Consider the following 11,060-nt stretch of genomic DNA (forward strand, 5'->3'; position numbering starts at 1 on the left):
GTGGTGGTGGTGGTGGTCGGTGGGTGGGTGATGGTGGCAGGTGGCGGGTGGCAGGTGGTAGCGAGTGGGTGGTGGTGGCAGGTGTGTGGCAGATGGGTGGTGGTAGTGGGTGGGTGACAGGTAGCTGGTGGTGGTGGGTGGCTGGTGGTGGCAGGTGGGTGGTGAGTAGTGGTGGCAAGTAGGTGGTGGGTGGTGGTGACGGGCGGTAGATCGTAGTGGCGGGTGGATGGCAGATGGGTGGTGGGTGGTGGTGGCGGCGGCGGCGACGAGGGGTGGATAGTGGTGGCGAGTGGGTGGTAGGTGGGTGGTGGGTGGTGGTGGCGGGTGGTGGTGAGTGGTGGTGGCAGGTGGTGATGGAAGGTGGGTGGTGGTGGCAGAAGATGGCGGTGGAAAATGGTAGCGGGTGGTGGCTAGTGTTGGGTGGTTAAAAAAAAAAAACTGAAAACTCAAAATGGAAACACATTTTTTGTGTTTTCGTTTTTTGGCCAAATTTATAAACTGATACAACTGATTTATAAATAAAAAATTTTACCAAACAAGTTTTTATTTGAGTTTTTAAAATTTTTGTAAATATAAACAGAAAACTGAAAACGTAAGTGTTACCAAACGGCACCTTATTATCTTCAAAATCTAACTCAAAACGACTACCTGGATTGTTCTTCAGTGCCTTATCAAAATACCACCGTAATTGATCAAATGACAAACAAGAATCCCCATATGTACTACATTTTGCTTTTTCAACACCTAACCAACCACAGTTATAACTGATTGAGACCCCATACGTGTCTTTCATTTCTTTCACAACATCCACTGGACGAGTTAAAGGTTTTGCACTTACCTCTTCAAGTATCAGCCCAGAAACTAAGCTGGAAGTCATCATCGGATGTTTACTCGTACGAACCGCCACACCGCACGTATGTTCATTGTTCAAAGTCCTTATGTAGAAGAACCCATTTGTTTTTTCAACAGAAGCACGTACACGCCACATACATCCCCTTAATTCCTTATATGCACATTCTGCCGTAACCCTCAGCCTGTCATTTTTAACATACGTAAACTGAAAACCAACCTCAATAGCATACTTGCATAAAAAATTACAGAACTCAACCACACCACTCTCAAACTTTTGTCCAACACTCGTAATATTATTCCGCCAACTAGCCGACAATAACACCTTTTCTTGGTGAGAACAAAATTTAGAGAGTGAATTCCTTTCAATATCCACCAGCCTATCACACTCACCATCCACAACATCTACCCAATTAGACCCTACTTCATCCTCTTCATCAGAAGTACTACATCTAGTAACTGAAACATCAACTATATCAACACCGCGTGCACAAACAACCCTTAACATATTCAGAAAATCAATATTATTTCGAACCATACAATTCGGATGGCCCAAAATAGAATATGAAATACACATAGTCTCAGGTTTCAAATTCTCCCATGTTTTACACAAAATGCCAACCAATTCCTCAAAATTCAATTCGCATGAAACATTAACGACAATAGTATCATTCCCATATTTGCACAGCAACAACACTGCACTGTCCATTGAAACTGAAACAAAAAAACAGCAAAAATAATTTGTTTAACATAGAAACACTTCACAAGAATAACATAAAAGTCCAGAGAAATTTCTAAAAATTATAATTTCCTCTGAACTTAAACTAAAAGTCCAAAGAAATCTGCAAATTGATATTCACCTTCAAGATGATAAAAAATAAAATCACAGAAACTTAATGAATCACAGAGAAATTTACTGCTAACTATTAAACACAATCATAGAAAAAAATCACATAGAATATCTGTTATGAAATTATAGACTTCTCCATAATTTTCACCTCACTACAAGCTAACAATTTTCTATGCATCATTCTGTAATATTGCACTCATAGAAAAATCCAGAGAAATTTACAAACTTATATACACCTTCAAGATAACAAAAAACACTGCATTGTCCATCTAAACTGAAAGAAAAAACACAAAAAATAACTTTTGCTTAGAGAAACAAAAACTTCTATTCATCTTCTACAAACATATAATTTTCTCTGAACTACAAACTGAAAGTGAGTAACAAACTTACAATTTTCTCTGAACTACAAATACAAGTCCAGAGAAATTTATGAACTTACATTCACTTTCTCATATTCTATCTGCATTAGAAACTTCTAATAATATGTCCATACGGGCTTATAATTTCCTCTGGACTACACAAACAAAAGTGCAGAAAATGAAATTTTTCTGGTTTGACAAAACATAGAACAAAACTTATCATTGATCAGCATGCTGATAAAAAACAGAGCACGAAAAATGAACTCTAAACATCAAAATCACCTACACTGTCAACACTAATTGAAATTGATCAAAAAACAAAGAATGAAAAATTAATTCCAAAAATAAAAATCAACTCTATCAATTTGGCCTCTCTCTAAACAAAAATTCAAAACAAAAATCAAAATCCATGTGGAATCTAAATCGAAAACAAACCTGATTCAACTCCACTCAAAAACCTACGCGATCAACACACTGTCAACACTCTTTGAAATTGATTAAAAAATAAATAATAAAAAATTAATTCCAAAAATAAAAATCAACTCTATCAAGCTGGCCTCTCTCTAAACAAAAATTCAAAACAAAAATCAAAATGCATGTGGTATCTCCATCGAAAACAAACTTGATTCAACTCCACTGAAAATCTATGCGATCAACACACTGTAACACCACTGAAATCTCCGACGAAATCTCCAACGAAATCTACACGATCGTAGCAATCTTTCTCGTCAACTCCACTGAAATCTCCGACGAAATCTCCACCATGAAATCTCCACTGAAATCTCCGACGAAAACTCCACTGCAAATTCGGTTTCCAAAATCTATCAGTTAAGTCAACAATATAATATTCAAACAAATTTATGTTATAAAGGAAGGGTAATTTAGGTACTTTATAACCTAAAATAAATTTGAGGGACCTTAGCCATCAAAACATATTATTTTGGATCTCTCCTCCTATCAAAAGTAGAGGAGGGACCTTAGGCCAATTTTTCCCTAAATTAAAATAATTCGTGAGGAATTTATAAATTTTGTCACATATAATAAAAAAATGAAAATGGTAGGTGACAAAATTTATTTTCGTCAATAAATATTTCATTTTAAGTGAGGAAAAATTAAGTTTCGTCACCAAAAATTTCCCCTTTTTTTTTTGGTGGCGCCAAATTTTAGGACTTTTGGTGAGAAAAATTTTTGTCACTAATTATAAAATTATTTGTGAGGAATATATTTTCGTCACTAAAATGTTTTAATATTTTTGATATCTTTTGGTGAGGAAATAATATTGTCACCAATTTTGGTGGGAAATTAAGTAACCTATGGTGACGAAAACTAGTGAAGAAAATAAAATTCGTCACTAAATTAAAATAATTCGTGAGGAATTTATAAATTTTGTCACATATAATAAAAAAATGAAAATGGTAGGTGACAAAATTTATTTTCGTCAATAAATACTTCATTTTAAGTGAGGAAAAATTAAGTTTCGTCACCAAAAAATTTTCGTTTTTTTTTTTTTGGTGGCGCCAAAAATTTGGGACTTTTAGTGAGAAAAAATTGTCACTAATTATAAAATTATTTGTGAGGAATATATTTTCGTCACTAAAACATTTTAATATTTTTGATATCTTTTGGTGAGGAAATAATATTGTCACCAATTTTGGTGGGAAATTTTTGATATATTGAGCGGCAATAAAAAAAAAAGGTATTAATTTTTTTCACCCCTTTTCTGTTTATCATCTCTCTCTCTCTCTCTCTCTCTCTCTCTAAAAATAGGGTATTAATTTGTCATACCTCTTGCTCCTCCACCACGCCGATCGTCATCGTTGCCTCTATTAGCCTTGCTGATCGTCGCTGCCACTAGTAGCCTTGCCGATAACCGCCACATCTTCTTCGCTTGGTGATTTGGTACGTGATTTCTCTTTGCTCTTTTTCTGGTGTCTCTTTCTCTTATTCTTTGTATTGGTATGGTGACGAAAATTAGTGAAGAAAACAAATTTCGTCACTAAATAAGAATAATCCATGAGGAATTATAAATTTTGTCATGTATAATAAGAATATAAAAATAATAGGTGACGAAATTTATTTCCGTCAATAAATACTTACTTTTATGTGAGAAAAAAAAAAGTTTCATCACCTAAATTTTTCCCACTAATTTTTTTTTACGGTGCCAAAATTTAGAAACTTTTGCTGAGAATTTTTTTTTCAACAATTAAAAAATTAATAATGAGGAATATATTTGCGTCACCAATAATCTTTTTTTTTTTTTTGAAAAATTTGATTTTAAATATTTTAAAACCATTTGGTGAGAAATATATTTTCCTCACTAATAATTTTTAATATTTTTAGGCCTTTTAGTGAGAAAATTGTTTTGTCACTAATTTTGAAAGAAGAATTTTGACATATTAAGTAGGGATGAAAAAAATAGTCTATTATTTTTCCCTCCCTTCTTTTTTTGTTTTTTGTTTTTTTGGGGATCAGTTTTCCAAAATTATTTTTCCCTTTTTTTTTTTGATCAGTTAATTTTTCTCTCTCTTTTTTTTTTGTTTTTTTTATCAGTCTTCGTATCAGTCTGTATCTCTATTTGCCTCTCCCTCTCAAAACAAAACACAATCAGTTTTCCTATCAATCTCTATCTCTCTCCCTCTCCCTCTCCCTCTCCCTCTCCCTCTCAAAACACAAGTGCTGTGTGTTCTTCTCCGGCGCCCCTTCGGTGTGTTCTTCTCCAGCGCCGCTGCCAACGTCCCTGTTCTCCTCCTTCAGTGTCGCCACAGACGTCGTATCTCCTTTACTACTGTGCGTTCTCTTCCATCAGGTATGGGTCCTCTTTCTCTCTCCCTCTCTCTCACTTAATTTCTCTATTTTTCAATCTCTGTTTTTCCTAATTTTCAAAATTAATGTTTTCCCTAAATTTTGAAATTAATTTTCAGAATTAATGTTGTATATGTATGTTACTCAAAAAAAAGAATTTAAGATGTCCGAATTTATAGTTTATATCACTATAAACTTCTCTATACATGCGGGGTTTCTTTTTTCAAACCACATACCATACGGGACATATTAAGTTGCAACTAATTACAGTAACAGTGAGTGCCCCAAAACTGAGGGATACACAAGGAATTCATCTGTTGTACTAGGTTGTTGCTGTGAATGACACTTTGCACTTTCATGTCAAATTGGTCTGCTATACAAGAATAGGGCTATCCTATGACTTACATTCCATCACATTCAGGATGCGACTGGAATAACTTTGGGATAATGTTTGATTCGGTTAAATGAAACAGAAGTCATTTCTTAATCTTGCTATGAAATAATCATTATCTTATAATGGTAAATGACACTTCCATTTACAAAAACAAAAAGAAATTAAATGAACTAATCATGAGAATTTGATGAAAATCTTATCATTTTAGCAATTGTTGTGCAGTGGTGATATCAGGAACCATGCTTGATATTAAGCTCCATGTCTATGTTCAAATCCCCCTTAAACAATAAGCACAAAATATTTCTCCAATTTGAATCTACAGGTTATTATCAATCATGTATCGCATAGAGAGAGGTAATTCTCCACATAATGCATAAATGTGAGAAAACATTCACAACAATGTGAACATTTTGGGTCACATTCCCGTTCTGTAAAATTCTTCCTGTGCACCTAGCATAACTGAAAAGAAAATGTTGCAAGATCTAATCATCAGGCAAGAGAATCTACACTCAGCCCACTTTCTTTGTCTATAAGTTCTGTATGAAGAACATCTGTGTAACACGTAGACTTGTCATTTTCATACAATTCCTTCTCAGAGCATCCAAATTATTATCAAATTGCCCTAGTAATCCATCGTTGAGGAACCTGCTGAGGATAAAATGTGAGAGCATAAGGGATTCTCTAAAGCATCTTATGACAAGCAAAGCAATACTAACATCTTGTCTAAAGACCCATTTTCCCATTCCCTCATCTGTACCCATTCCATGATTTATATGTTTCTTTAGGATAAGTTTGAGAGATTCATTTCAGTTTGAATGTAGAGCTTTCTCCAGTCTTTATCTTTGCTCATTTTCTTCTTGGTCTTCCTCTGTCTCCTCTTTTTTCTTTTTTCTTTTTTCTTTTTTCTTTTTTCTTTTTTGCCGTTGAAGTGAAATGATGTTGTTTTGAACTACTCCACGGAAATTGCGGAGTGTGGACTCTAGAGGATCTGAACATGTTCTACACAACTGATAAGAATCGAATTCTATAGCCACAATGTTATTAGCTCAAGTTAGGTACTTCTCATGATATTATTTGAGGTGCGCGTAAACTAGTCCGGACATTGGTCATAAAAAAATATATATATATAATCGCTTTATTAGGTGATAATGCTAGGCTAGCACTCTAAATGATGTACTATTTATTTGTCAATACTTTGGATTGTGTTAGAACATTTTCACAAGAAAATAAAGAAGAAAGAAAGAAAGAAAAAAAAAAAGGAGGGGGAGGGGAGTATATCAACTACAATATATCAGTGATAATTGAACCTTTATTGCTGTGTGCTTCAAGTTCCAACCATATAAGAACCCATGAATGCATGTGAGCTGCACATGGATTTAGTTTGTTAATCTCTGCTTCTGTTAGGCATGTTCATAGCCTATCTTCCATTAGGTAATCCATGTCCATGGCACTGCTAGTTCAAGCTGCTTGTTTGCTGCTGCCCATTTGCCTTGATTTCCTGGATGTGATAACTGCTGGATGTAGGAAAATAGGTCTTTAGTTAGTCCTTCTACTTATTTTTGGATGTCTTGCCTTTTGTGGGGCTGCTTGGCTGCTGCTATGGTTGGTTTGGCCTGCTGCTATGAATAAATAACTAGCTGAAACAACCAGTTTAAACAACTTGTTTAAAATAAAGACATAATAAGAAGGAAACTAACTTCCTTGGTAAGTTGTTATCAGTTTATCATATATTTATCTTTTCCCACCTTTTAAAAATAGCTCAAAGCAGTAATATAGTACTTAATATATTTTTTTAAATTGCAGTCAACTTTTCCTTTTCTGTTGTGACATGCCCAAGAACTCATTCTATGATATGACAAGAACAGTTCTGTTTCTTTTACAAAATCCAATCTTAATTCTTACTTCATGATATCTACATTTGTGGAATTTGTATTCAACTTCGATTCTGGAAAGAAATTTTTTTTTTATTTTGTTCTTATTATAAATTCTGTTATTGATTTTTTTTTTTAAAAAAGGAAAATGAAAAAAGAAGATGATTGGAGAGAAGGAGAAAGGATAAGGCTAACATTATTTTATCTGAAAATATGGCTTTACAAAGAGCTAAATGGGGAAGTAAAGTACTCATGTAACCATCCTAATTATTGGGTTGAGGTTTGGTTTGTTGAACCACTACATTAACGTAGTCCTGAATATGGATCTTGTGTGTATAGTCCATTAAAAATTCTGGTTTTATTATAATACACTAATACACTAGACTAATATTTGGAAAGTTTTTGAACTATTCTTCATTTTTTCATTACCATTATTGACAAACAGCTGCTTCTACTATTTGATGATTGTTTTGACTATTTTGTTGATGTTACAATGTGAAAAGTTTATATCAATAGATTAAATGGACAATCCTAGAATCCAGGAAAAGCACCAGCTATCTGTAGTGTATTATGCTGCACTGTCATCCATTTCTTAGTCCCCAACACAATTCGGATTCAACGAGATGAAGTCTATGTAAACTTACTAGGGATTAGTTTCATGGTTCCTTATTCACCATTCTACTCAATTTACAATCACTTTTGGCATTCATGATTACTAAGGCTTAACTAAAGGCTACACACTATATCTACCCATCACACCTCCCTTTTCCCAGATTTTTGAAGCATCAGATTCTAAACTATGACTATGTGGCAATATGGTGTCTTATTCAATGTTATGTGACTATAACCAGTGTATTAAGGATGCAAATGGGGGTTATCTATATTTCAATACAATAGCTTGGCCTGTCATTTTATTTTAATTTATTTTTAAATTCATACATCTTATGTTGGTGGCATATATTTGGTTAGTTATGTAATATCTTAATGGGAACACTCTATGGCATACTCATTTGACTGACTCTGGAAACATTTCATTAGATATTAATGTGTATTAATTAGGCGTTGTTTTATATAAAAATTTAGACCCATAGGTTTTTACTCAATAGTTATTAATTAATTATTTTTTCTCTCACAACTATCGATTTAATGAAAATTGGAATATTACACCCTTAAATTAGCATATCTTGCTTTAACTTCTCTGGACTGCGTATATAGTTGAGTAAAGAGAAAATCAAACAGAGTACTAACTGCAGTAGCAGGCCATAAGTACTAAATTATAGTCTCTGGCCATTCATTGGAATTGTCGCATGTGGCTATCAATTCTATTGGCATCGTTCATTTCTTATATGCATAGCTCCTTACGTACATTATTAAGTTCCTTTGCAGAATTTTATCACATTTTGTTTACCGAGTAAAATGTGAGCCAAAATAGTTATTGTTTCCCAATGTATTATTTTTTCAATATCCCAATTTAGTTGATAGATGTGTCAATTCTGGTATTCGGGGCATATATATATTTTTCCAAATACGTGTAGTTCAATCATAACATTTTGCATTTGGATACTTGAGTACTTAAATTGACTGCTTTAGAAACTCAATGTGGCATATTGTGGGTTTTCTTTCCGTGTCATGTTATCTGCTTTTTACTCTCAGCTCACTGCTTTATTGGTTAAATTTTCTCTGAATTATGTTATTTGTCTTCTTATTGATGGTTATTTTGCTGTGGTTTATGTTTTCATTTTGAATACTTCTTCTGTTTACGCTATATTGCTTTGGCTATTTTCTCATGTGAATTATGTGGTTAAAATTTATATAACTTAGTATAATCATTGGACTTCAACTTTTTTTTTTTAAATTAAAAAATATTTATATATATATTTATATCTAAAATTTGTCCTATTCACCTACCTTTGATTAACTCGGCATAGTCAGAGACATGGACAAGAGTTGGATTGCACTAGGTAGCACAGTTGATGGAAGGATAAGTCGGGCATATTATGATGGGGTAATATCATTTCTTTGTTTTGTAATGGCAGTTATCGATCGAGATGGTAAAATTTTGTGCCCTTGTCGAAAGTGTGTGAATGTTGTTCGTCATAATTTTCAAATTGTTCAAATTCATTTGCAGCAACATGGCATTATTTCAACTTACACTATCTGGCACGTGCATGGGGAACCCCGTGAATCAAATGAGGCTAATCATCATGATATACCCGTTAAGGGCAATGAGGTTTTGGGAGGTATTGATGCCTTAGTAGAAGATCGAATAAGAGGGAAATCAACTAATACAACCCAGAAGGAGGAGGTTCGCACTTTTGATAAATTGTTGAATGATGCCAAACGTGAGGTGTACCCAGGTTGCACAAATTACACTTTGTTACAGTTTGTAATCGAGATACTTAATATAAAGGTAACAAACCATTGGAGTAATAAGTCAGTTGACATGATGCTAGAGTTTTTAACAAAACTTTTACCGAAGGATAATTTGGTTCCAAAGTCAACTTATGAAGCTAAAAAAATACTACGTGAATTGGGTTTGTCATACGAGCTCATTGATGCTTGTGTAAATGACTGTGTGCTATTTTGGAAGGCGAATGCAACATTGAATAAATGTCCAAATTGTAATGCTTCTAGATACAAGACAAATCATGGTAGAGGTAAGAAGATCTTTCGTAAGGTCCTTCGATACTTCCCGTTAACACCGAGATTAAAAAGGTTGTACATGTCGAGAAAGAGAGCCGAGGATATGAAATGGTTCAATGAAAAACGTCTAGATGACGGTGTATTGAGGCATCCTGCAGATAGTGATGAGTGGAAGGAATTCGATTCACAACATCCTGAATTTGCCTTGGAGCCTTGGAATGTGAGGCTAGGGTTGGCTACTGATGGGTTCAACCCTTTTGGAAATATGAATAACTCATATAGTTTATGGCCTGTCGTACTCATTCCGTACAACTTGCCACCGTGGTTGGCTATGAAGGACCCATTTTTCATGCTGTCATTACTTATTCCTGGTGAATCACAACCAGGAATTGATATTGATGTCTACATGAGACCTTTGGTGGATGAATTGAATGAATTATGGAAAAATGGTACATTAACCTATGATGCCTCGACTGGTGAGACTTTCTACATGCATGCCGCTTTGATGTGGACGATACATGATTGGCCCGCATTTGGTGACATGTCTGGATGGAGAACAAAGGGTCATTACTCTTGTTACACTTGCAATGACGAACCGTATTTTGAATCTTTAAGAAATAAGCCTGCATACAGTAACCATCAATGCTACTTGCCTGATGACCACCCAGAAAGGCGAAAGAGTAGAGCATATAATGGCAAGCATGAAAAACGGAAGAGATCTTTGGTGATACCGATAGAAAAGATTGAAGAACAATTGGCCAACGTGACGGGTGTCACATATGGAAAACATCCAAGCAATAGGAAAAGACCTCGTCAGAACCCAAATTGGACGAAGGTAAGCATCTTGTATGAGCTACCGTATTGGAAGAAAAAGAGGCTTCGACACAACATTGATGTCATGCACGTGGAGAAGAACTTTAGTGAAAATGTTGTTGGAACTATGTTGGGAATTGATGGGAAGAATAAGGATAAAGATAAGGCATGAATGGATTTAGAAGATATGAATATAAGGAAAGAATTGTGGCTGACAAAAAATCCTGATGGATCATATGTCAAACCTCGAGCTAGCTTCTCACTGACCCCTAAAAAGAGAGAGGGTTTCTTTGAATTCTTGAAATCAGTCAAGTATCCAGATGGGTACGCGGCAAACATTTCGAGATCAGTGAATGCAAAAAATGGTAGATTAACAGGATTGAAAAGCCACGACTGCCATGTACTTATACAACGAATTCTTCCTATTGGGATGTGTGGTTACGTAGATAAAGAGATCAGTACAGCACTTTTTGAGTTAG

General features: G+C 34.7%; 1 protein-coding gene across 1 annotated transcript; it reads left to right on the plus strand.

The window, feature by feature from the left end:
• Nucleotides 1–9,061: 9,061 nt before the first annotated feature.
• Nucleotides 9,062–10,753, plus strand: LOC145792050 (uncharacterized). Its single transcript, XM_082872533.1, has one exon. It carries the CDS (start codon nucleotides 9,062–9,064, stop codon nucleotides 10,751–10,753), a length of 1,692 nt encoding a protein of 563 aa, XP_082728659.1.
• Nucleotides 10,754–11,060: the final 307 nt, after the last annotated feature.

This window comes from Camellia sinensis, chromosome 5 (assembly GCF_055761805.1).
Source record: "Camellia sinensis isolate YWXY chromosome 5, ASM5576180v1, whole genome shotgun sequence".
NCBI lineage: Eukaryota > Viridiplantae > Streptophyta > Magnoliopsida > Ericales > Theaceae > Camellia > Camellia sinensis.

Bases quoted from the DNA above. Each gene is read 5' to 3' on its own strand.
- LOC145792050 (XM_082872533.1), top strand. From the start codon at position 9,062: ATGGACAAGAGTTGGATTGCACTAGGTAGCACAGTTGATGGAAGGATA.